This window comes from Carettochelys insculpta, chromosome 13 (genome assembly GCF_033958435.1).
Source record: "Carettochelys insculpta isolate YL-2023 chromosome 13, ASM3395843v1, whole genome shotgun sequence".
Taxonomy (NCBI): Eukaryota; Metazoa; Chordata; order Testudines; family Carettochelyidae; genus Carettochelys; species Carettochelys insculpta.
The window spans coordinates 29,444,185-29,470,965 of NC_134149.1; the positions used below are offsets into that span (position 1 = coordinate 29,444,185).

General features: G+C 40.7%; 1 protein-coding gene across 3 annotated transcripts in view; it reads right to left on the reverse strand.

Annotated features, from left to right (window-relative positions):
* The window catches only part of RPS6KA6 (ribosomal protein S6 kinase A6), a 173,843-nt gene that overhangs the window by 63,931 nt on the left and 83,131 nt on the right, over nt 1-26,781 (reverse strand). For 2 of the 3 annotated variants that reach the window (XM_075008153.1, XM_075008155.1), the window contains 5 exons: nt 24,810-24,971; nt 23,314-23,390; nt 11,961-12,078; nt 7,654-7,794; nt 3,171-4,599 (listed from right to left, as the gene is read on the reverse strand). In XM_075008153.1, the coding sequence (XP_074864254.1) occupies nt 4,474-4,599; nt 7,654-7,794; nt 11,961-12,078; nt 23,314-23,390; nt 24,810-24,971 (624 nt within the window). In that variant the 3' untranslated portion in view covers nt 3,171-4,473. Of the gene's footprint in view, nt 1-3,170; nt 4,600-7,653; nt 7,795-11,960; nt 12,079-23,313; nt 23,391-24,809; nt 24,972-26,781 lie in introns of those variants that run through there. The other variant, XM_075008154.1, reaches the window with a different exon arrangement.

The following is a 26,781-nucleotide window of genomic DNA, read 5'->3' on the forward strand; positions in this document are numbered from 1 at the left end:
AAAAAAGCTACCACTTTATGAGGAAAAAACTGAAGACAATTAAGCTTAGCATCTTAGATGTTCTCTTTCCTGCATTTTTATTACTAACATTAAAATCTGCATTACATCAGGATCTTTGTTTTAAAATATGTTTCTTGCTATTTGTGCCCCATCCAGTCTAATGTTTTGTGATTTCAGTTTTGATAAAAGTAACTTTTAGCATTACAAATGAAATTACAATATTAACTGGGAAATATGCAAGATACATTTATTTGCAAGCAAGGACCTCTAGTAATGAAAAAAGTATAGAATACGTAAGATGCAGAATTATTTCTAAGTACAGTAATACGTTTCCCATGTGGCAGCTGTGTGCTTTGAGACCTTTCAAGCATTTCAAACAGGTGCCTCAAATTGGGTACCGATGGGCCCTGATGTTTCCAACATCTATTACACCCAAGAAATGGAGTAGACATGACCTGCACGATGCACTTAGCATATATATCTAGACTGCAGGCTTAGGCTGACAAAAGTTCTGTCGGCAGAAGTTTTGTCAACAGAGCATATGTCTAGACTGCAGGTCTCTCGGAAGAGATCTGCCAGTTGGAAACATTCTGCCTATATCCCTGTGCACTTTGTTCCATGATGAAGAAGGGATGTCTTGACAGAGGGGGTTTTTCCTGACATTTGGCCCCATGTGTACAGGCGCAAAAGCATCTCCCGACAGAACTGTTAGCAAAAGCTTTGCAAATGTGGTACGCTATTTGTGTATCTTTTGCCGACAGTTCTCAGCAACTTAGACACAGCCTTGGTGTACACATTCTTCATATTCATTCAATCCCATACCTACTAGCATCCCGACTTAAAAATCTTAATTGTTCAGCATGACAATTTCTACCTCCTGCGCAGCAATAAAAACTGACTAGCAGCCTTTCTACAGTACATAAAAACAGCCACATTGGGTAAGATCAAAGGTCCATCTAACCCCATCTCCTATCTTTCCACAGTGGCCAATGCCAGATGCCATAGAGGGAATGAACAGAACAAGTAATCAACTTATTTTCCTAGTATAGGCTTAGCCCAAGTGACCCATCCCCAGCTTCTGATCAACAGAGGCTAAGGACACCATACCCACCCATCCTAGCTAATAGCCAGTGAGGGACCTATCTTCCATGATTCATTTACTTTTTTTCTGAACCCTTTTAACCTCTGGGCCTTCACTGACGAGGAATTTCATGGGTTGATCGTGTGTTGTGTGACGAAGTACTTCCTTTTGTTTGTTTAAACTTGCTACCCATTAATTTCACATGGTGACCGCTAGTTCTTGTGTTATGGGAACAAATTAATAACTTTTTCTTATCTTTATCCACACCTGTCATGATTTTATAGACCCCTCTTATTCTCTCCTCCCCATCTCTCCTTTTCTAAGCAGAAAAGTCCCAGTCTTAATCTTCCTCATATGGCAGCCTTTCCATACCCCTAATAACATTGTTGCCCTTTTCTGAAGACATGTGCGTACAATGGATTTATATAGAGGCAATAAGATATTCTTGGTCTTATTCTCTATCCCTGTTTTAACAAGTCCTGATATTGTGTTTGCATTTTTGACTGCTGCTGCACACTGGGTGGATGTTTCCACTACTCCCAATGATGTCCCTTGTATCAACAAAAAAAGGCCCCTTCACATTTTAGGATGTGTTAATTGCTTACTTTTGTTATTCCAGAATCTTCCCAAAAGGCTTCACATCATTGTATTATCTAAGTATTCAAAGTCTCCTACTAACCGCTGGATTAACATTTTATAATTTACTATAAAATGTTATAGGATCAAAAATTCAACGGTAGACAAGTCAGGACATCAACTGAGTTTTGGTCATAATGATTCTAAATATATTCAAATTTAGCTAGTAAACTTTCCTAATATTCAAAATGTCCATCATGCTTCTATATTACAACATTTGTGTAGTAGTGTCTGAAGCTTCATAACATTTTATTGGCTCACATCCTCAGATAACTGCGCTAGCTCCTAGTTCACTCCTAGGTGCAATTCCAAGTGTTTGCTTTGATTTAGAAAACTTTACAATGGTTTGGGACTTGGAGGTACTACAGACTCTGTGATATACCAGTGTAGTTCAGGTCAGCTAAGGCACTTAGCTAAATGCCCCTAGATTCAAACAGCGGGAGATAGCAGCAAGATATTTTCAGTGAGCCCCACAAATGTGGTACCAACTTGCCCTCTTTGGTCTAAAGCCTGTATCTATTGACTTAAGGGCATGCTAGCTGGTTTACTAATTTTCTCAGACTTCTCCTGCAGTTAGCCAAGAAAAGGGTTTTTCACCGAGTCATGAGCCTCTGCATTTACCTTTTGTAATACTTGCATATGTGCAAAGGGACACAGATAAGCACTTGCATACATATCAATAAAACAAAACGACTAAAAATCATGTGGCAAATATGCTACCAAAAAAGTCAGTTTACCTAACAATCCAGGCTAAGCTAACATTGAATACACTGTTCTATAACAGAATAGATCGCCACAGGAACAGCCATATGGACCACAGACAGAGGGACAGCCATGGACTGAGGGACTGACTTTGAGAAAGTGGGTAGAACAGCTTACAACTTTATGGAAGTTGCTATGGCCACTGCGGAATCCTTCAGAAATCTGATCACACAGAGCTTCTATAAAAATATGACGTGCCAAGTAATACGTTAGAGAGCTAAGTCATTTACGGTCACTACCAGCAGCAGACAAGGATGCCTTATGTCACCCATGATCTTTTTTACTGGTAGTACATTAAGTAATGAGAAAAACCACAAAACAATCAAGCAGCATACAATGTACTGTCACACAGCAGCTGGACTATCTCAACTGCAGGTGACAGGAACTTGCTATCCCATACCCAGAGACATGCAATGATCGTTGGGCCTATGCACATTCAGCACAGTTGAAAAGCAACACACAAAAAGCAACACTAACAACACTGTCTGGAACTGACATAGAATAGGTCCAATATTTTACATAATCAAGTACAACACATAGGATAGCCATTAAAGACAGAATAGCCAACACTAGACATGCCTCCATAACTCTAATGCTGATCTGCAGAGCAATCTTGCCCTCCAAATGAAATTTTGACTATTAAACATTGTGAAATCAGCCTTAAGAGACACCGAAACTTGGAGACTTAAGATCTTACCATCTAAACTGCAAGTGTTCATAAAACAACTGCCTTCAACAAACTCTCAATATCAAATGGCCAGAGGGAAAAAAAAAAAACTCTGAAGGATGAAGCAAACAGATAGCTCAGGAAATTATGGAACAAAAATGAAGATAGCTAGAACATACATAGAGGAAACATCTGAACTACATAAGAAAGGAGTTGCAGTAGAACCCCCCACATCAAAAGACAACAAGGTAGGCCAAGGATAGCATGGAAGCAAACAACGGAAAGCTCTCAAAATTATATGGGAAGAGCTAAGATGGCAACAAGAGTCTGTCAAAGATGGAAGGTAGTGGTGAAATCCTCGTGTTCCTCATGGAATAGAGAGGCATAATTCAGTCAAGTGACAGAAGGATAGATAAGATAATTAAAACCATATGGACTACTTGGAGATGTCACCTGTACTATCTAAAGTAGTTCCAATATTATTCAGGTTCTCACTCTTACAGAATTCTAAATATAATTATTTTCATGGCTCAGTACCAAACAGTAAAAAATTTTATGTTGAAAGTAGGGGGTATTTCCCCAAAGTTTTTGCTACAGACAGAAATACACACCAACATTAGACACACCCCCATTCCCTAAACAAGGTCACTTGTTATCCAGTTGTTTGGTCCACAAGTGATTATTTTAATTTTATGGATTAGGTGCAATCTCTCAGGTGCTCACCATTTTTTAAAATCTGTACATAAAACTTTCCAATTCTTGGCACCAGGCAAGTATAGATCTCCCATATTAGCACTAATGCATTTTGCACTGGCACAGTATGGTGGTCAGTCTTGTCTTCTAGTATCAATGAGTTAAATGAATGGAGTTGATTGGTAAGTGCCCAATTACAAAGTAATTTCAATAAGAACTTGTGGATTTTTTACAAATGGGTCTGATGGTAAAAATACTGACAGACTTTTTTAAACATACAACTTGGTTATTGACAATGGTCCCCTAAACTATTTTTTTAAATGAACACAGCAAAACTATACAGTATGTAAATAATATTTGCAACAAGTCTCTGAAAGGACTATGGACAGAAATTCTTTATGATCTTTGTGAAGTACCTTGATGTTTAACTTACACAAAGATGGACACTACCTGTAAAACAACAATGTAACCCCCCTGAACCTGTGGATTTTTTTTCTTTTAAAAAAGGACTTTTACAGAATTCAAGTAGTATATCAGGAAACCATATATATGCCTTTCGATCACAGGTCAGGCAGATATAGAGCCACTTATTGAATTTTCCTTTGCTCCAGCTTGGCTAAGGTGCCCCAGGGATCTACAAGTCTGTTGAAGTTAACTTTTTCATGCTCCGGCGTTGAGCTAAGCTTGAGGCTGCGACAGGCTCTAAGACTGGCTGAAATGTCTTGTGATTCAGTGCAGAATAAGTGGCAGCCATGGCCCCCTAGAGAACAAAGAAGACACAAAGACTGTAAAAGTTATCTGGGAATGAAAACCAAATTAATTCTTTATGAATTCTGAAAAAAAAGAGAAGACTTGTTACAGACAAATTCATTTTGTAAAAGTTTGTGTTGATAAAGGGATAATTAAGATTTAAAACTGGGTCCTCATGGCTTCTGGCATGGGTTCCTCAGAGACCGGAGGTCTGTTCCCTCTTCTCAGCAACACGTATTTAACTTTCTACTACATTTCCCCTATGGCTGCGTCTACAATAGCCCCTTCCTTTTGGAAGAGGTGTGGTAATGAGCTATTTGGAAATATGCTAATGAGGTGCTCATGAATATGCAGCACCTCATTAGCATAATGGCAGCTGCATGCAATTCAAAAGCACCACTTTTTGAGTTGCATGCCTCATGTAGACAGGAACCTTTCAAAAGGACCACCGCCCTCCACCAGACTTCAAAAGCCCCTTCTTACTATTTGGTTTTGGGAAGAAGGGGCTCCGAAGTCTGGGGGGGTCCTTTCAAAAGGCACCTGTTTACATGGGCAGTGCTTTCAAATCATGTGCAGCTGCCATTATGTTAATAAGTCACTGCATATTCATGGTAGTGCATCATTAGCATCTTCCCAACCCGCTCAATAGCATGCCCCTTCTGAAAAGAAGGGGCTAGTGTAGATGTAGCCTATGTGAATGAGGCTCTAGCGGCTAAATTAACCCTGAGCTGGATGGACAGAGCCCTTGAGACCAGTGTTAATGTTACTTATTAAGATTTGGAGGATTGAATAAATAGTACTGCCATACAAATACAGCTTTCCCATACCTGGCCATTACAGCTGTGCCCCAGCTTTTTAATTTGAGTCTCCTGCCTGCAACCTACATGCCACAAACAATGGCTTGTTGACTAGAATAAAAAGGGAAAAATTCTCTGCTACTGTGAATTGGCACAGTTCCCCTGAAGTTGGCAGAACCACACTAATACAAATCAGTCAAGAATTTAAACTAGTCTTTGTTTTTGCACTTTCAAAAAAATGTTCCCGGTCTAACAGGCTGTGTCTACACAGGCACATATCTTCGAAATAGTCATATTTCGAAGACTACTAATGAGGCGCTGAATTGAATATTCGGCTCCTCCTTAGCATTAGGACACTTCCGGCTGCGGCGCTTCAAAAGTGCCGCTTTCGAAAGTGCACGGCTTGGCACAGCTACACGGGGGCCCTTTTCGAAAGGACCTGTACCTTTCGAAATCCCCTTATCCTGATCAGTGATTGAAATAAGAGGATTTCGAAAGGTGCGGAGTCCTTTCAAAGAGGACCCCTGCGGAGCCACGCGCTTTCAAAAGCGTCCTAATGCTAATAAGGCGTGAACATTCAATTCAGCGCCTCATTAGTAATCTTCGAAATGGCCATGCTAATGGCCATTTCGAAGACTTGTGTTCATGTAGACACACCCACAGAGTATTATGCTTAAATAAACTCATTGAACAATGCAAAGAGGTTACATAACTCTGCTCTAATTTTTGTACTGTATTTACTTGTCATGAGGACATATTTGAAGATCTGCAGCAACAACTATTATTTTATTTAGGTATGCCCTAAAAAAGAAGAAAACATGGAAGAAAACAAATGTAGGTTAAAACTGTATTTTGTCTACACAGGGATTTGGGGTACATCTACACTTGAAGCTGGAGATTTAAATTCCAGCTTGAGGTAGCATACCTGCATTAGCTCTGGTCAAGCTATCATACTAAACACAGCAACCCAGCAGCTGCCAGCACAAGCACCAGGAGAGGCTAGCCAGCAGAGATGATCCTGTCAGATGCTAGGTAAATATTCAGAGTGGCTAGCTCTTCTTTGTCTTCATACTGCCACAACTGCACTATTTTTAGCACATGGGCTTGATCAGAGCTAGTGCAGCTATTTCTCTTCAAGCCTGAAGTACAAACTCCAGCCTGAAATGTAGACATCCCCGTAGAGACCAGCCAAATTCTCTGTGTAGGTATACATATTGCCTCTACTCTAGTATGTAAAAATAGAAAGAACAACAACAAATGCTTCTCTCAGCCTCTAAGAAAAGACAGTTGATTAGTCTGTCAATATTTTGTTTGTGTGTTTAGGAGACAGTAGATGCAATATGTGAAGTCAGAAAGAATGTTAATTCTAAGAAAGATGTTCAGCATTTAACTCTGAAAGTAGTTGGTTTCATAGTTTAGGACCAGCTGCTGAGAATTTTCTCTTTTGCCCTCATGAACGATCTCCAAGGGTTTCACTGCTCTCCATAGCTACAGTGGGAGGTGATAGTTGCAGAAAATGGATGCATGGGTGATTCTCAGGTAACTTGGACTAATTCCCAAGACTGCAAATTTAAGGATAGCAACTTTGAACTCTGCATTCAATGAGGAGCCAATATAGAATGGATGACTGACTGAAGTATTTACAGCTTCCATGTTTGGTGGCCATCAATATCCTGGCATTCAACTGAGGAGTCAAAGGCCATAAAACATGGTAAGGGCACACAGTGAAAGATACTAAGAGAAGGTTCCCAGAATCTACAAATAATTTCAAAGACTATTGATAATCCTCTTATCACACCACATACTCCCTTCTGATTGACAAAGTCCTGATCCCTCAGAAATGGGACAGAGGGACTTCTTTGGGGGAGGGAACAAGCCGCACAACAACTGCCCTCTTTCTTGCATTATGGGGTTGGCAGAGGACAAGCCTTCCTTCAGTGGAATTTCTGGGACAGAAGGGAACAAAAGTCACCCCTCAGGCAACAAAGCAACTATGGAAAGGACATATTGTAAAAAAATATAGATTCATCTCTTTTCAACAAGGCCCTTATTGCCATATTAACATCCTCTGCAAAAAAAAAAAAGACATTGGAAAATCTCTAAAAGCTACATCTGCAGGTTAGAACTGGAAATGAAAAGCAATCTTATATGCAGCTGAAACTAAACTTGGAATTTAGGCAGGTAATTATTAGTAGGGTCATAAAAAGATTGCTCCTCTCTCAAGTGTTAATCTCGCAAGTATTGAGATGGAGGGCTTTATGTTTTACCTTAACTAGATGTGGCGCATCCTGTCTGTTTAGTTGATAATGAGGCAACTGGTCCCTGCAGGCTATCCACGAGTGTTTTAATACTTGCTCTGCTGTATATCGCTGATGTGGATCTACATGAAGCATATGGGATAGCAAGTCCTAGATTAAAATGATAAAGAACACATATATAGTCGTTACACCCCAATATAAAGTGCCCAAGATTTAGTGTTAATTAATAACATGAAAAAGCCATTTAATTCACGTGGAAGGATATACTAAGGCACACTTAACAAGAAAAGCAAGAGGGTAATGGAGCAGGTTGCAGGAGGGTTTGGGGTCTGGGTAGAAGTGTGGGGTCTGGGAGAGGGGACAGGAGGGTGTGAGGAAAGGGAGTGAGAATGCAGGAGAGATCAAGGAATGCAGGGTCTGTGCAACAGGGCACAACCTAACTGGGCAGCACTCCCAGATATGCAGATGGCTCTGTGCACCCTTCACTGCTCTGACCTGCCAGAACTCCAGCCAAACAGAACAGATGAATGAAAGCTCTGGGAAGTACCGTGGCTGCCACTGCTGCTCCCCCACCCATCTCCTTCCCCCATCAGGGGGAGGGCATCAAGTGACAGTGGAGCTCAAGCCACTTCCTGCCTCATGGCAGAGCCCACAATCTGAATCCAGCCCCTTCTGTCTGATCCAGACCCCAGCTAGGGGTTCTGCACCCCTGCCTTAGAGACTAACGGATTAATTAGGGCAAAAGTTTTCGTGGGTTAAACCCACTTCAGGTGAGCTGGAGTGGAAATATATAGATGGACACATTATATATATGTAAGAAAATTACTGAAAAAGAAAAGTTATTATCCATTATAAACTAGGTCATCAGTCCAGGTGATTGCGATCATTTAAAGTAGCTGATGGGGAGACAGATGTCAGTCGCAGGGAAGCTGCCGCTGTAGAATGTCAACCAATTCAGATCCTTATTGAGGTCTAACTGTAGAGACTGAAATTTGCCAATGAGCTTCAATTCATCTGGTTCCGTTTGTAATCAAGATTTTTTTTTTTTAAATTAATGGAGGAATGGCTACATTTAAATCCTTTACTGACTACTCACGGCAGTTAAAGTATTCCCCTTCAAGGGAATAGTTTTCCAGAAGAAGCGGGTTTAATCCACCAGAGCTTACGCCCTAATAAATCCATTAGACTCCTCATTGTTCTCACAGCTATAGACTAACAGGGCTATCCCTCACACTGACATTATGTAATTACTATATAGTCTGTTAACAGAGTCAACTTCTAAATAGACCCTCACTAGATGACTTTTCATATTTGCTTATGAATCCAGTCATCTTTAACAACAAGGGCAGAAACAGCTAGCACTAACTCTGAACAAATGAATAAGCAAGACTTTTCCTTGGAGGCATTTTTTCTAGTTGCAGATACTTCTCCTCACTCCCACTATAATTAATGTCTGTAAACTACAAGCTGCAAAATATAAAACTCAAATATATTATATTATAATATGTTTCTGAAGTACATCCACCTCAGTGTAACAACCTGAGGGGAAAAATTGGCCAGAAATGTACATTTGGTTTTGCTTCATTGTAAGTACTAGGAAAATGTTATTTTAAGATGCAATTGCACTTTTCTTCACAAGACACTGGGAGAGGGAACAGATTAAGGCATTAAAGGGTGAGAAGAAGAAAAATCAACAAAACAACACACACAGATTACTGGTCAATGGGAATAAACACAATGCCAGACATTTTTAAAGAATATATCAAGAACAAGCATCAAGATACATCAGGAAATCCCAATAATGGTATAGATCACAGAAATGGGAAAACTGTCAATGAAACAAAAAATAGAAGCGTTGAGCAAAAGCAGTACCTAAAAGAAGTTGGATGATGCTTTTACATCTCTCTGATTGAATATTTTTCTTTTCCAGCAGTAACTAAGGTGGATGTTTAACAGCTACTATAGTTAAACATTTTTATATGTAATTTACACCTGATTATCAAAAGAGAGGGCAAAGAATCTCCCTTAACCACTGATACTGATTTTTAATAAGTCTTGAATTACTAAGAAAGTTCCAGATGGCTGGGAAAAGGCTAATGTTGTGCCAAAACTTAAAAAGAATAAAATGAATGACTTGGGTAATTACAGACTAACACTGATCTTTGCAAAAATTAAAGAATGGCTGTTAAAGGAAGCAGCAATTAAAGAATAACATTATGGAAGATCATCAGTCAACAATATTTTATGGAAAATAGGCAGTGTTAAACAAATGTGATATCTTTCTTATTAAGTTATAAGTTGGGTTGATAAAGGTAACCATGCTGACATAGTGTACTTAAACTTATGCAATGTATTTGACTTAGGATATTACTGGAGGCTGAAGCTAGACAAACTCAGATTAGAAATAAATTATATTTTACATGAGAATAAAACTGAAGATAACTAATTGAACAGTCTTCACATCTACATTTTACATCTCTTTTTAAAAGATGAGTCACGAATAATGGGCTCGATGTGGGAATTACAGGTAAACTACTACAATCTGTGTTAAGGAAGAAAGAACGGTCTCTAACTTTAAAAACTTATTAACCTACTAATGGGTTAGGTTATTTATAACTATTTTACTAGTTCCATTTTACATTATTAAGACTGGAAGATTTATAAGATAACGTACTTTTCACCACTGATACTGTGTGATTTCTTTGTCAATTTACCTAGCTAGAAGCTTCAAAAATAGATTAATTCCTCCTGTTGATTTTCACTCACTGCAACACAGGAGCTATAAATACCACAGTGGAATGTTTGCGCCCCCACAAAAAAAAAAAAAAAAATTGGTGACATCCAAGCATTGCAAGAGAGGCAACCTGAAATGTTAAAAAACTCAGCATCAGTAGATGGCAGTCAACTACTTTTCCCCTATTTTGTTGGTTTCAGACATATCCCTATTATGTTTTACTTTGGTCTTGAAGCACTGCATATTGGAATATTAATATGAGTATATTTTTCTAATTTCTTCCCCACTCATGTCATTATATTTCACTGAAATTTAAAGGTTGCCACCTGCAGTATTTATGAATATTTTTCTGTGATTCTATTTCAATTTTCTGGTTAAAATTCAGAAGTCAAGCAAGCCCTAAATAAACACATCATTTTCATTTAAATATGAATTGCCATACAAAACTGTGTTACTTTTGATGTGCCTTTATAGACAGAAAAGTAAGTTTTTAATTTTTCTCGAAGTATTTTTCTTTTAGCTTTTCTACTGGATATTACCAGATGTGGCCTTTCCAACTTTCTACTGGAAAAAAATACGTGTTCAATGAATCTGAATAGTCACTTAGCCTGAGACTTAAGCATGAGCTACAATTACGTCAATCAACTGATAGGCATGATGATAGTTAATTTTAGGGAGCTATTTTAAAATTACTCAGATTTTTGCGCTAATGTCCTCATTGGACAGGTTGTAATGAAATTCAAACACAATTATAACTAAACTTTTAAAATATTTTTTCTTTTATACTACTCTTAGCTTCTAGTTTGCATGACAGTGTCATCCTGCAAAGTCAAATATACCATAGAACATAGGTTAGTAGGTAAGAAGTATCTGTGTTGATTCAGTCAGAAAAATCTTCAGTAAACCAGAAAGTGACATTATTTTGGAAAGGTTCTGTGAATGTAAAAGTCAGTTTAAAAAAAAAGCCTCTCCTGAAATCAGCCTCATCACCAAAAGAATTCTGTGCATCAATCTTGGTTTAACATTTCTCTTTTTGGTTTTGCAGTTCACTTCAATACAATAAAACATTAAGTTTTCATCCATCTGGCTTTGTGAATTTGGAGACTACAACTTGATTTTAATAGAGCCAATCAAAAAAATCGGGTAATGGTGACCCAACAAGAACCAGATTTAAGAAGCCTCACACAATATCCATCCCACGCCAGCATCTGTGGCAAATAAAACTCAGGTTTGAGACCTGAAATATGACATCACCATCCTTGCACTCCAAAGATTGCCAAAAGTCTTCCAGCAAAAGCTATATAATACATCCCAAATCATTAAAATTCCTCTTGTATGCACGTCTTAAAAGTTTTGAATGTGGGTACTGTGAAATAACCTGCCCTTGTTTAAATTATAGTTCTTTATATAGGCCTAGCATCAATTAAAAACACACACACACACACACACACACACACACACAAATATACCAAGATATAACAAATAAGAGCTAAGTTACACTAGGCAGATCGCTGACTGAATTTAACATATATTTGCTTGTAGTCTAGATGGTACAGTATAATAGAAGATAAATCATTTACACCTTTGCTGCATCTGAAACAGTGTCCCAGTTGCCTCCACTTAAAGAGAATTTTCCACTGCCTATTCGTAACAGGATTTCTTCAGGGGTGTCATTAGGACCATTGGCAAAAGGAGTATAACTATTTAAAAAAATTACAAGCAAAGAAAGGATTATGTACACATGAAATCTATGAAGAAACATAACAAATCTTCAGAAAGCAGTATGATTCTCTCTAAACACTCATGACACACTTCTGCATTGCTACAAACAACTATATTATGTGTTTCCAGAGTTTTACAAAAAATACCACATGAAAATTTTGTCTTCAGTCCAGAAATATATTTTCTGAAAGTGTTACACTGGGACCAGATACACTAGTTTGAGAATATAATGGCAGCTACAACAGGCTTTTACCACTCGTGGAAGTCCATTGTACATTTTCTTTTCACTTATTTCAATGGCTTATCCAGTAGAACAAACTAAGCGTGAAGCAAACACCAATACGTAACTGAAGGTTTTTAGATACACATTCTTACCATTGAGAGCTTGTCAATTAAATTGAAATGTTTCATAACAGAAATTAACAGGAATATCCTCATGCAATGTCATCACACTTTTTAAACTGAATAGCCATGAAGTGACCAATAAATCCAACTGAAGTCATTTAATCATGTCCATGAATACATTCTTTTACCATGGACAAAAAAAAAAAAAAGATACCCAAAAAAGTGATTATGGCTGTTTAAAATACAAGAGGATTCTTAATTTGGTTTTTCTGTTTTGGAGGCTCTCATTTCTCAAATTCAAGAAAAACAATTTTCAGAATCTTTTTGAAAGTTTTAAGAAACAGTCTCTGCCTGCAAAGTCCAATCTTTTCAATAACCATGAATCCAGCTGTGCAGTGCCCAGAAAAATTAAAATTAATGAATATAAAACACATGCAAGTGATCTGAGTAGTTCTTTTAGCAGCCCCGAGAATATTATGTTGTCTTGGTCCTTCCATGTCTCAAAGCAAATGCTGAATAAAACTTACACAGGATAAGGACTATTTAGATCAGCAAATGACATTGTTTATAATTCAAGAAAAATGTTTGCAATTTACTGCAACATCAACAATTTATTAATCCCAGATGTATGACTTTCTGGTACCCAGAAACACCTGCATTTTTCAGAACTTAATGGCTGAAGTCTCTTGCCTTTCACAAGCTATTAACCTTAGGATACAGAATATGAAAACTAACATTTTAAGATACGCAGTGTCAATCAAGTACCTGGTGCATATGGAACATTAATATTTTTGAAAAGTTAATGATGCCATATGTTTTATTGAAACTTGAAGAATCAAATTCATTATGTAACTGCTGTCATGGAAGGCAAAGTTCACAAAGTCTAGCCTTCTAAAACAATCCTCTTTCAGGTCCTGAGAGGGCATAAAATTAATCTCCTTTGAAAAACAGAAGCCTGTGCTTTTGTACATCCCAAAAATAATTAAATCCAGATGTTCCAAAAATATTAATCTTTTGATGACAAATATTTATGAAAAATTTCTGACCAGAAATGTACTTTTTGTAAGTGTAATAATATGACCAGAAAGAGAATCAAACGGCAGCTACAGTCTTACTTGTGCCACTAGTGGAAAGTCCACTGTGTATTAAAACTATGATGACCAATTTAAGCTAATCAAGTGTACCAAAGTTTAACAGTTCTTGCAACAAGAAAAATCTCTTCTAAGGATTATTACTTTCAGTAATCAGTTTAATCAGCTTAATAACAATGGACAACAGATTTATATAGGTTAGCTATCCTACAAAAAAGTATGTATCTCAAATTTCAGTAAACTAGGTTGGACCTTTGGCCAGGAATGTTATGACAGTTTAAGACAGCTTTTCAATGTTTATTCCTAAAACTTTGTGTCATTAATAATCCACCTCAAGGATATTACTCTGAAAATACTCAGCTTTTGTACTCAGTGGATTTGAATTAGCCTTCTGGGGAAGTAACACTAATCATCTACCTACAGAAGGTTTACTAGAACCTTACACAACTAATTTCACCAGTTATAGGCAAGGCAGTCATCAGAAGTTTGATCTGCAACATGTCTGACACAGAAGCTAGAGTAAAATACATGCTAAATAGAATATGACTTGAGAATTTTTAAAAATATTAATTATTCATCAGGGTCACAATATATGTATATTTAACTGAACTGACTTATTTTCTCCCCTCTTGATGTTCACTACTCCACATTAACTACTGATAATGGGCCATTTCCACCCTGACTGAATAGACCTTGTTGGCTCTGGCCCTCCCCCGTACTGAGACCCTCCCTCCCCCCGTAAATCCTCCTCTGAACGCCCCCACCCAGCAGGTCTTTGTGCACAAAAGCTTATGCTTCAAAATATGTTTGTCTACAAGGTACCACATGACTTCCTGTTTATGTATATTTTGAAATTCCCATTGATGAATCAAGTACAAATATGTATGATTACTAATTTAAGTAGGTACACAAGAATCTACAATAAATGGTTACTTACCTCTCAACTTTTATTCTTTGAGAGGAGATGCTCGTGTCCATTTCAATAGGTGCATGGGCACTGCGTGCACATTCACCAAAGACTTTCCCCCAGCAGTGCCAGTCAGGCCAGCTGTGGCACTCCTTGGAGTAGTGCTGGTATGCTGGTGCACGCGTGTGCGCACACGCACACACACCAGCCAGCCTGCCCTCTCCCGACTCAGTTCCTTCTAGCCAGATGTCTGACAGAAGGGAGGCAGGTGGGATTCAGCATGGACATGAGCAACACCCCTTGAAGAATAACAGTTATGAGAGGTAAGTAACTGTCCACTTTAATAGGTGACTTACTAGCAGTAATCCTGGCAGAAGGTCTGGAATTTAAGAGGTCACCATCTGCAGGACTACTCTACTGAAGGCTGTATTGTCTCTGCCCTGGTGCATGATGGCATAGTGCGCTGCAAAGGTGTGAACTGAGGTCCAAGTCACCACCCTGGTCTGGAACCTGTGCAAGGAACTCTGCCAAGGACACTTGCACCCTAGTGAAATGTGCTGTCAACACTGGAGGTGGCACCTTCGCCAGCTATAAACATATCCATATGCATGACGTGATCCACGATAGACAGACATTGGGAAGATAGAGGTTGTCCCCTGACCTTTACCATAATGGCAATAAAAAGTTGTTGAGACTTACAGAAGGCTTTGTGAGGTCAACAGAGAAGGCTAGCATGCTTCTAACGCTCAAGGTGTGTAGCTCACACTCTCTATTACTAGCATGGGAGTTTCTGAAAGAAAACTGATAGAAAAATGTCCTGGTTGATATGATGTCCTCATCACATTGGGAGTGAAGGCTGGGTGGGGATGCAACTGCACTTTGTCTTTATAGAAAACTGTATACAGGGGCTCTAGCATACAGGCCCTGAGCTCAGACACTCTTCTGGCCACGGTAACAGGAGCCAGAAATGCCATTTTTCCATGACAAATAGGACAGTGGACAAGTGGCCATAGGTTCAAACAAGTGCCCCATCAGTTATTGGAGTAACAATTTAAGGTCTCACTGTGGTTCCATGTGATGGACCTGAGGATAGATTCTAAGCCTTTTAAATCTCTGGTCACCACAGGGTTGGAGAACACTGAGTTCCCCAGACTGGAATACTGAAATAGCAGCTAGGTGAGCTTTCACCAAGGACACTACCAGGCCCTGGTTTGGGTGACAGTTTCCCATGCTCCTGGGTTAGGAGATCAGGATATAGTGGGAGGACTATAGGAGGGGTCACATATAGGTTTAGCAACACCAGGAACCAATGCTATCGAGGCCAGGCTGGGGCTATCAAGATGACAGAGGAGGTATCCTGCCAGACCTTGACCAGAATCTTGTGTATTAGCAAAAATGGTGTGAATTCATACAGGAGATGGTGAACGCATAATACATGAAACACATCTGCCACCAAATCTGGACTATGGTTGTTGAACGAGCAGATTCTGACATATGCAGCTGATCAACGTGGCAAAGTGGTCTATGGGGGGAAGACCCCAGCTCTGAAAAACTGACCCTGCCACGTCTGATCTCAGGGACCACTCGTGAAAAAGAACAGTCTGAGCCACTCTGCCAGCCTGTTCAAACCCCGAGAGATAAAAATGCTTGCAGGTGATGGAGTTGCTTTGGGCATACCTCCATAGGTTCTGAGCTTCCCTGCAAAAGGAAGAGGAACGTGGCCCACCCTGCCTGTTTATATAAAACATTGCTGATTTAATGTCTACCATGGGGTCTATGCAGGCCCTTTGCAAGTGTTTCCAGAATGCCTGACACACAAGTCTCACAGCCATGAGCTCTTTCACGTTGATGTGAAACTCCAGCTCCTGCTGGGACCACTGCCCCAGAGTTTGCAACTTATGTAGATAGATACCCCAACTGAGTGCTGACACATCTGCCACTGGGTCCTTGTCAGCTGGGGCTTGGTGACAGCTACCCATGCACAAACCACACTGCCCTGCATCCACCAAGAGAGGGCCTGGAGGGTCTCTGGTGGTGCAGTCAGAACTATATCTGAAGGATCCTTGCCCAGCCTGTAGTTCCCTGCCAACCACAACTGCAGGGGTATGAGATGGAGTCTGGCACAGAGTACAATGTATGTACATGATGCCACATGTCCCAACAGCCTGACAGACAGACTTGTGTCATTGTGGTGGGGTATTTGCAAAGGGACTCTGATACTTTTCATGGAATGAAAGCAATAGTTTGGTAGGATGTCTCTGGCCAGGTGGGAGTCAAGAATGGCACCTATGAACTCTATGGACTGGGTAGGTGTCAGGGTTGGTTTGGGTTCATTGAGGATTAGGCCCAGCCACTGGAACATGTCTTTGACAAGGGCTACGTGGTTCCTGGCTTGTTCTCAGGATGAGGCTTTGATGAGCCAGTCATCTAAGTGTGGGAGCACCTGGACTCTGTGTTTGCATAGGTGAGCTGCCACCACTGCAATGCACTCTGTGAAGACTCTGGCAGCTGATGAGAGGCCGAGGGTAGGACTCTAAACTGATAGTACTTGCCTCCCACTATGCATCTGAAGTAACCTCCTTTCGGCCAGGATGATTACTATGTGGAAGTATGCATCCTTCCTGTCGAAGGCGGTGTCTTAGTCTCCAGGATCCAGGAAGGGATTACGGAGGTCAGAGAGACCATGCAAAACCTCTCCCATACTAAGAAGGAATTGAGGTAATGCAAATCCAGGATCCAGATCCCTAGGCTTTTGGAATGAGAAAATAGTAGGCATAAACTCCCTGCTCAAAAATTCCTGGGGACCTCCTCTACTGCTCCTACCAAGAGGAGCGAATGCACCTCCTGAAGTGAGACATGCTCAAGAGAGTGGTCCCTGAAGAGGGACTGGGTTGGGGGATGGGAGAGGGAAGGGAAGGAAAGGAAAGGAAAGGAAAGGAAAACCCCTGCACCAGCGCTGGCTGAGCCATTGGCACCAGAGGCTGCAAGGAGACCAGTGCCATGGTCACATGTAGTGCTGCAGATAGAGATACAGGCCCTACAGAGGCCATAGACAGAAGATGGCTGGTGCACTGAGTACGAGTGCAGGTGTTTGGGTTAGCACTGTTGTCTATGCAGGTGCCATTGGTGCAACATGAGTTAACTCAGCATCAAATACTAATTTAATTATGTCACTGGTGGCCTTGATGGTTTCTGGAGTTGAGGGCAAGTCCATCTCCTCCTCTAATTACTGGTCGGGGAGTCAATGGGCACTGGACTCAGACTCCTCTGCAAGGCTGGAGTCAACTCTGCTGGAACACAGTGCAGGGCACCTGAGGCTTGGAAGGCAGAAGCAGGGGGAGATGGATGGGTAGAAACACAGAACTCCATCAGCATGGGGTACCAGCACTGATGAGCCCAAGCTGGGACTATGAGGATTATGTTTGCCCCATTCCTGCAACCCTTGTGCTCAAGGGGAAAGGTGTACAGAAGCCCTGAGATTCACAGAATAAGGAAATGTCTGCTAAGGAGCCTAGGCTGAGTCCCTGACAGAAGCAGAACTTGGGATATGTGTAGTTTCTCTGGGATGCGAAGAGGTCCGGCTAGGGAAAGCCCCTCTTTTGGAAGACAAACTGGAGGACATCCACTCAGATCAACCACTTGTGGGCAAGCAACCTTCAACTGAGGCAGAAAGGTAGCACTTTAAAGACTAACAAAATGATTTATTCAGTAATGAGTTTTCATGGGACAAATCCACTTAATCAGATCAATCTCATTTCCAATACAGACTGACGTTTATAAGTAGAGGACCAAAAAAAAATTGCAATAAAAACTGACAGATCAAATAGTACTGAAGGAGGGGGATCAAGGGAGGGGGGATATTAAATGTCCTGTCTGAGATAATTACAAGCATCAAAGGAAGGGAAGCAGTTCTTGTAATGCGTGAGGTAATCGATGTCTCTGTTCATACCACGTTAATGTGTCAAATTTGAATATGAATTCCAATTCACAAATCTCTTGCTGTAATCTGTTTTTAAATTCTCTGTATTCTAGGACACAAATTCTCAGGTCTTTAACAGAATGGCTCACTCCACTGAAGTGTTCATGGACTGGCTTATATGTATTGAGTTTATTGATGTCTGCTGTGTCCATTTATTCTTTGGTGAAGATTTTGCCCAGTCTGTCCAATGTACACAGTGGCAGGGCATTTTTGGCACGTAATGGCATATATAATGTTGCTGGAAGTGCATGAGAATGTGCCTCTGATCTTGTAACTAACATGGTTAGGTCCAGTGATGGTATCCCCAGAATAAATGTGGACAAAGCTGGCAGCAGGGTTTATTGCAAGGAAAAGTTCCACGATTAGTATTACAGTGGCATAGCCTCTCTTAGGTTAGGAGGTAGTCCATATGAAAGGAGAGACCTGTCACCTAGGGCCTTGTAAAGTGTAGGATCACAACCTAGAATAGGTTGTAGGTTTTTAATGATGCGTTGCAGGGGTTTGAGTTGGTGGCCATATGCGATGACAAGTGGTGTTCTGTTATTGATCTTCTGGGGTCTATCTTGAAGTAGCTGGTTTCTGAGTATTTGTCTGGCCCTATCAATCAGTTTTTTTTTTTTAAACTTTTCCTGGTGAGTAATTAACTTTTATAAATGCTTGGTAGAAGTCTTGCAGTTTTTGGTCTCTGTTAGTAGGCTCAGAGCAGACGTGATTGTATCTAAGCGTTTGACTATAAACTATGGATCGTGTGGTGTGTGCTGGATGGAAGCTGGAGGCACGTAGGTAAGTATAGCAATCAGTGGGTTTCCAGTAGAGAATGGTGTTGATGTGGCCATCAGTGATTTGTACTGTGGTATCCAGTAAATTTATTTCTCGTATGGAACAGTCAGGGCTGAGATTGATGGTAAGATGCAGGTTGTTAAAATCTTTGTGGAATTCTTCTGGAGTCTCTTTATCATGGGTCCAAATGACAAAGATGTCATTCATGTAGCATAAGTAAAGGAGGGATAACAGAACAATGATTCTTCAGCTTTCGTCCGCTAAGTTGGCCATAAAAATGTTAGCATACTGTAGGGCCATGCGAGCACCCATACCAGTGCCGCTAACCTGGATGTATAAGTTGTCTCCAAATAGGAAATAATTGTGGGTGAGAACAAAGTTATTAAGGTCAGCCACAAGATTTGCTGTGGTAACGTTAGGGATGGTATTCTTGATTGCTTGTAGTCCATCTTCATGTGGAATTTTGATGTAGAGAGGCTCTCCATCCATGGTGGCAAGGATGGAATTGTCAGGAAGGTTTCCAATGTTTTGTAATTTCCTCAGGAAGTCAGTGGTATCTTGGAGACAGCTAGGAGTGCTGGTGGCATAGGGTTTGAGGAGGGAGTCTATGTAGCTGGACAGTCCAGTAGTAAGGGTGCCAATACGTGAAGTGATAGGGTGTCCTGGGTTTCCAGGTTTGTGGATTCGCTGGTTCTGGACCCCGGGAGATGTGATGCCTGCAGGAGAACAGAGTAAGCTATGCAGAGCTCCCACAAGGGCAGAGTTTCAGAGTAGAGCAGGGAGGAAAAGGCTTGGACTGCGGCCACGGATTGAAAGATTTCCACTGAACAGCCGAGGTATGCATGACTTCAGAGTACTATAAGAGGCCTTGAGGTAATGAAGGTGGGAGTCAGTTCGTTGCTCAAACAAACCAATACAATCAAAAAGGAGATCCTGAATCGTTTGCTGGACCTCTGGCAGAAGGCCAGAGGCTGCACCCAGGCCACCTGGCACATGGCAATGCCCAAAGCAGTGACCCAGGCTGCTGTGTCTCAGATGTCCAGAGCCACCTGGTAGCAGGTACACAACACTACTTTTACCGTCTTACATGAGGGCCAAGAACTCCTCCCTCAAGTCCTCAGCTACTGAATTTTTGAACTGTGGTTGTAGTTATACCAGCTCACGACAACCAGCTGGTTAGCCATCCTGAGCATTAAGCCCCCGTAGAGTATACCTTCCTCCCAACTAGTTCCAAGCCTTTAGTACTTTTGGACTTGGGGGATGGAGCCTGTTGACCCTGATGCTCCTCATTTACTGCATCCACCACCAAGGAGCAGGGCAGGTGTAGGTATACAGGTATTCATACCCTTTGAGTGGCACAAAATGTTACACTCTCCCCCCACCCCCTCGCCACCGACAGTGGGAGGAACCACAGCTGGTGTTTACCAGATGGTGGAGGTGGTAGACATGATAGTTTTGTTGAATGGAAGGGCCACATGTGATGTACCCCTGAAAAAAGAATGTCACATGTGGGGTCAGTAGACTCAGCAACTTCCTCTAAAAGGAGGTTGAAGCTTGTAGCCACTTGCCAGATGAAGTCCTGGAGTGCTTGGAAGTCTGTGCAGGGAAGCCCTGAGACTGTTGCACCCACCACTACCTCATCTTGAAAGGAGCTGAAGGATGCCAACAGAGAAGCAACTGGTGCTGGGTCCTCCAGCTGATGAGCTGGAGTATGAGGAACTGCCTCTGGAGGAGTGGAAGGCCAAGGGCCCAGAAGAGGACACTTGACAGTAGCCTCAGGAGCCTGAGAAGTGGCTGAAGCATACAACCAAACAGGAGGCACCTGTGCCTCCTGATACTCCCACAGCATCCTGAACTGCCACTGGCACAGAGGCCAGTGGGAAGTGCGTCAGCCCTGGTCCAGGCAGGGGTCCCCCAGGATGGAGGGGCTGAACAGGATCAAAGCGTCTTGGGAAAGAAGCAGGCAAGGCCGACTGGGAAGGCTATAGCGGGGATGCTCCTGATGGAGCCATTGGCAGAGCATGACCAGAATCTAGCTGGGAGTGTGAGCGTCTCCAAGACTGAAGAGGCAAACAAGACCAGTAAGGAGAGCGAAATCAGAGCTGGGACAACAGGTGGTGGTGACAGCCAGAACAGTGCTGAGAAGTGGAGTGGTACTGTGACGTGACAGGATGTGGAGAGTGAGAAGACGACCAGCAATGAGAATAGGACTGATGCCTACATGAAAGACAGCACCAAGACAAAAGACAGGTGCTGGGAATGGGAATGCCAAAGAGGCGAAGCCTTGCACACAGCAGGAGGCAGACGCTGAGAATCCGATTTGTGAGTATCCTGGTGAAGGGTGCCAGACTGGAGAAGACAGTGGGACCTGGTTCCAGAGTAGGAATGGTTCCGAGCTGAGTCCAAGCTTGCCACTGGACCAGGTCAAGGTGAAAGGATTCCAGAGCCCGAAGCTGAGTGCTGCTGACACAGAAGCCAGCCTAGTGAGGCATGGTGCCAAGCATCATTGCAGGAGGCAGAGCGTGCCGAGGAGCCAGAATCAGCTCTGCCTGTGACTGAGACCCTGAAGTGTGAATGGGCAGGCATCAAGAGGGAAAGAGATCAAAGCCACCACAAGTGCCACCAGTGCTGCAAGTCAGACTGACGGCACCATGAATGGCCATGCCAGTACTCACATCAGGGCCAAGACTGAAGGTGGTCGTGCACTTGTGCTTGAACAGGTGCAGCCAGAAGAGCAGGCTTACTGCTGGAGATGTGCCAATTAGTAGGGGCCTCAGTCTGTGCTGGGGAGCTCAGTATTCCGATAAAGCCCCATGCCATCTTGTATGTATCAGGCACAGATGAATAGCCAGCTGGCATCAGATCACCTCTGGATCACCCAAGAGGACTGGGCTTGGTGCACGTAACACTGAGGTGTCTGGCACCATCTACACGGAGGGTGCTGATGACTTAGATTTCTTGGAGGTGCACACCAGACAGGGAGAATGGTGCTGCTCTGCAGGCTTTGGATGAGGCTTCTCTTTGGCACTGGTCTGAGGATGGCGTGCTGCACACTGAGGAAGAGGTATGGAGCTCTGCCGCGGAGGCTGAAATGCAAATTCCATGAGGAACTGACAGCGCCAAAAATCATGCTTCTTACAAGTCTGGGTCTTGAAACCTCTGCAGATATGGCACTTATCTGGCTGATTAACTTCACCCAACCAATGAAGCCAGGCATCATGAGGGTTGCTCATTGACATGGGCTTTAAGCAGCCACTGCACTGCTTAAATCCTTGAGACTTCTTCATTCCCCTGACTGCTCTAGAAGAGATGGTAGCACAAGGAGACATACCCTACTGAAGACTGCCTAATACTAACTAGAACAATGGTTATGCTGAAGACTACAGCTAACAACTACTTACACAAGGAAAGCTAGGGAGACATGGCACAGCAACAGCTACTGAGCCACAATACCAACAGCCTCAAGCTGAGCCACAATACCAACAGCTGGTGGTAAGAAAGGAGCCAAGGGGTAGTTGGGTCAGTAGGGTCATATACAGGCTCTTGCAGAAGCACCACTCTAGGGGGTATCCCAACCAACCCAACTGCTAGGTGCTTAAGAGAAAAACTTTGCGACAGCATGCATGCATGCACAAACCTAACTCGCACAGATACGAGCAAGAACTCAAAGAAGAACAAAGCAAAAATGGAGTACAGAAAAAAACATTTTCACTATTTTAGTTATAGTAATCTTGGATACTAGTTATAACAGTAGGTACAGTTTTTCAGATAAGAGCACAATTACATTGATGGCAACTACATGATTCTAGATTTTAAGTATTTCCATAAGTTTATGGTAAATATTAACACATGGAAAAACACTGCTGAATAATGAAAGCAATCCATTAAAATTACTTTTACATATATCTTAACACCTCTGTTCAGCATGCCACAATGCTTGATACTATACAAAACACGCTGCAAGTCGAAAAAAAATCGTAAAATCCAGAACTTGTAGATTCCTTAGGCCTAACCAGTCTCAGGATTGCTGACATATCAAAATGTCTATTGTTCCACACAATAATTCCAGGAAAATAAGATAACACCTGAAAATTGGAAAAATAAATCTTACCCTGCAAGCATTGTGTAAAGGAGTACACCCAAGCTCCAAATATCACAAGCAGCATCATATCCTTGTCTCATGAGAACCTATGAAATAAAGAACCATTAAAGTTTTATTTGCTGCATGTAAAACACTACAGAAAGCCAAGATGAAACAAAAGAAATATGACAATGTAAGCTGTATAATATAATGAGCGAGTATAAAGAATATTTTCAAAATATTCTTGAGTCTTCCTAGTGGGGTCAAAATCACCATTTTATTAGGTTTTAGCCATACCCTGAGAGATCATTAGAACAAATATGTTAACATTAATATAGCGGAAACCCAAGAATATGATTCAGTTTTCCTTAATGTCATGATTAAGGTCTACAGTACCATATCCCAGTGAGCTTTATGGACAGATATAAAAGGAAAATATTTTTAATTTATTTTCTTGAAACATTTGTCATTCTCCAAAAGACACAGTTCTCTTTAAAATCCCATTGTGGTACTAGGGGGTAGAGATAGCTCAGTGATTTGAGCATTGGCCTGCCAAACCCAGAGCTGTCAGTTCAGTCCTTGAAGAGGCCATTTATGGGCTTGGGTCAAATAGACTGGGGAAAAAAATCTGTAAGAGATGGCACTTGGTCCTGCCAAGAGAGCAGGGGACTGGACTTGATGACCTCCTGAGGTCCCTTCCAATTCTATGAGATGTTCATCTCCACATATTATAATAGAGGCACATGGCATACTGAGGCACTCTAAAGACATAGAATACAAGCAGCACTATCGCTAAAGAAAAAAGTTTCAGAAAATGAGTATTTTAAATGCATTCCTAGATAAATATTTACAGAAAAAATAAAAATGTTGAAGTTGTAATTAGAAAGCTAACTAGTCTCAATTTAAGCCTCTCAAATTTATTTGGAAATAATCATATTGTGACATAGCATGGCGATATTCAAAATTTCCACTCTGAAAACATAAGCAGACCTTTGTCATGACAGAATGTTTCCTTTTGTAAGTATAATAGTCATTTCAGTGTAACAGTGACTTCTAATGGTTTTGGTAAATTGCTACTAGAGCTAGGGAAAAATAAAGAAGGATTCCACAAACCGGCCCACAATGTAGACAGTATCCAATCAGTATATTTGAAAATGAAAAAGTTTCTAAATGTTGGTTACATGGCAAAGGAAACACACCTAGCTAGTTAATTTTACCTCAGTAAAGCTAGGAAACAAATCTGAGACAAGCTCCTCATGAAATCTTAGTTTCAGATTCCAAAGGAAAAGCATATCTTATTTCTGTTAAATAAAAGCCACCATGAAGACTTATTTACAGAGTGTGAATAGCATTTATAGCTAAGTTTAGAGGAAAGGCAAACAAGAGACCAAACAGTGAAACTTATTTTTTCTACTAAAAGTTGTGAACAACATGCCAATCTCAGAAAAGTTATGCCGATGGAACGTGGTTTCTTCGTGAGTCAGAACAGTACAGATAAAGTCAATGTATTAAACGGCTGAAGATACCTCTGGTGCTACAAAGTTGGCAGTGTAGCAAGGAGTTAAGAGAAGTCCATTCTCGCCTCTAAGTTGCTTTGCAAATCCAAAATCACAAATCCTGATAGAGTCAGCATTATTTGAGTCATCCATATATAAAATATTACTTGGCTTAAGGTCTCTATGCACTACCTTTTATAAAAAAAAAAAAAAAAAAAAAAAAAAAAAAAGACATTTCTAAGCATTGTACTTTGCAGCTATTTGTAACGTGAAGACAACAAATGTTATGTCCTATACTAATGAGATTTGCTAGAATATGCAATCTTCTAAACTAACATTTTCATGAGGATAGTACAATACAGATCCACATAATTACACTAACTCCAGAAATTCTGTGTTTTTTAGAACATTTCATAGGAGCCCCTTGAATCATGGATCAGATGCAATGTCCCCTTATTGACACTAACTGGCCACGTCTACACATGCCTCTACCTTTCGGAAGGGTATGTTAATGAGGCACTTTGGAAATGTTAATGTGGCACTGGCATGCATATTTAACACCTCATTAGCATAACAGCAGCAAATCACCACACGAATTGGGAATAAGGGAATTTCGAAGTCTGGCATTCATTTTTAAATGCCCACATCTATACAGTCAGTCTGCGTTTCAAAAGCAGCACTTTCAATGCATGACTGGCTGTCATTATGCTAATGAGGCACTGAATATACACGTCAGTTCCTCATTAACCTGTTCCGAAGTGCTTCATTAACATGCCTCTTCTGAAAGAGGCGGGAGGGAAGAGTATGTGTAGACATGGTCATGTCTAGAGAAATAAAACCTATCCAACTAGCAGGATTGTACCTACAACGTTGAATGACAATAATATATATATAGTTTTTTCTATTTGAAATACTATTTACATTCTAATCCATGAAAGGTTATGCTGTGACACCTGATACTTTAAATAACTACAATTAAACTATTGTAAAATATACAAAAAGCTAAATGAAAAGGCAACTTTTCTCTAAAGTTCTCCTTCCTGACCTTGTGAACAGGGGTAATAAATTTTTAAATCAAACAGTTTATAAAATTATTTTTGTTTTAATTGCTCCAAAAGATCTCTCCCCTCTACTGGGTAAGGTAGTCCTTGTCTGATATTCTAGCAAGGCTTGTAATAAAGTGACAGCCTCCCAATACAGGAAGAGAAAGACCCTATAATTGAAACGGATTTTTAAAAAGTTACCAGTATTTCCCACAACATAAAGAGATCCCCCTCTTGTTTTATTCATTGAATTAAACATATGGTTTTGTATTAAATATGGCGTCGTATGCAACAGTTTAGCAGTAGTTTGCATCTAATCTTACCCTTTAAGATTCAGAAAATTTTATTTAATACAAAAACCAGAACTCATAAATGCACTTTTGTCTCATCAAATGTGCAGCCTGTAGTGAAAGTTACCCTAAGTAACAGGATGCCTATCTTAGCTTCTAAATTTAGATTTGTATACATGGATTAGATCTCTCTTCTGTTAATCTTAAAAGGCAGCTTGTGTTCTATTCAGCAATTAAAAATGTGTTTGTACATTGATAATTGTATTACTTCTATCAGAAGACCTCATTTATCTGAAATTTAACAAGTTTCCCAGTTGCATATGGACATTTTGGACAAGATTAAAGTAATCAAGCTCATCTCTGCTCTAGATATCTCCAAAAAGTGAGAAGCTAGTGCACTCATTAAGTAGATTTTTAGGCCCTTAGAAGTCACTTTGCAATGTGACTTTTTTAATCATTCATCTATAGAAGAACTCTTACCAGTAAATATTCCATTAAAGAAATGTGTAATTTAGAAAAAACACTCTGGCATAAAAACATTTCTAGTACTAACTTGAGATTCAAAATATTAAATAAGTTATTAAAATTGGAACATATTATTGAAAAAATGCACATAAAAATAGAGACAACCAGAATTACAGGTTTAAAAGAGAATACAAACTAAGAAGC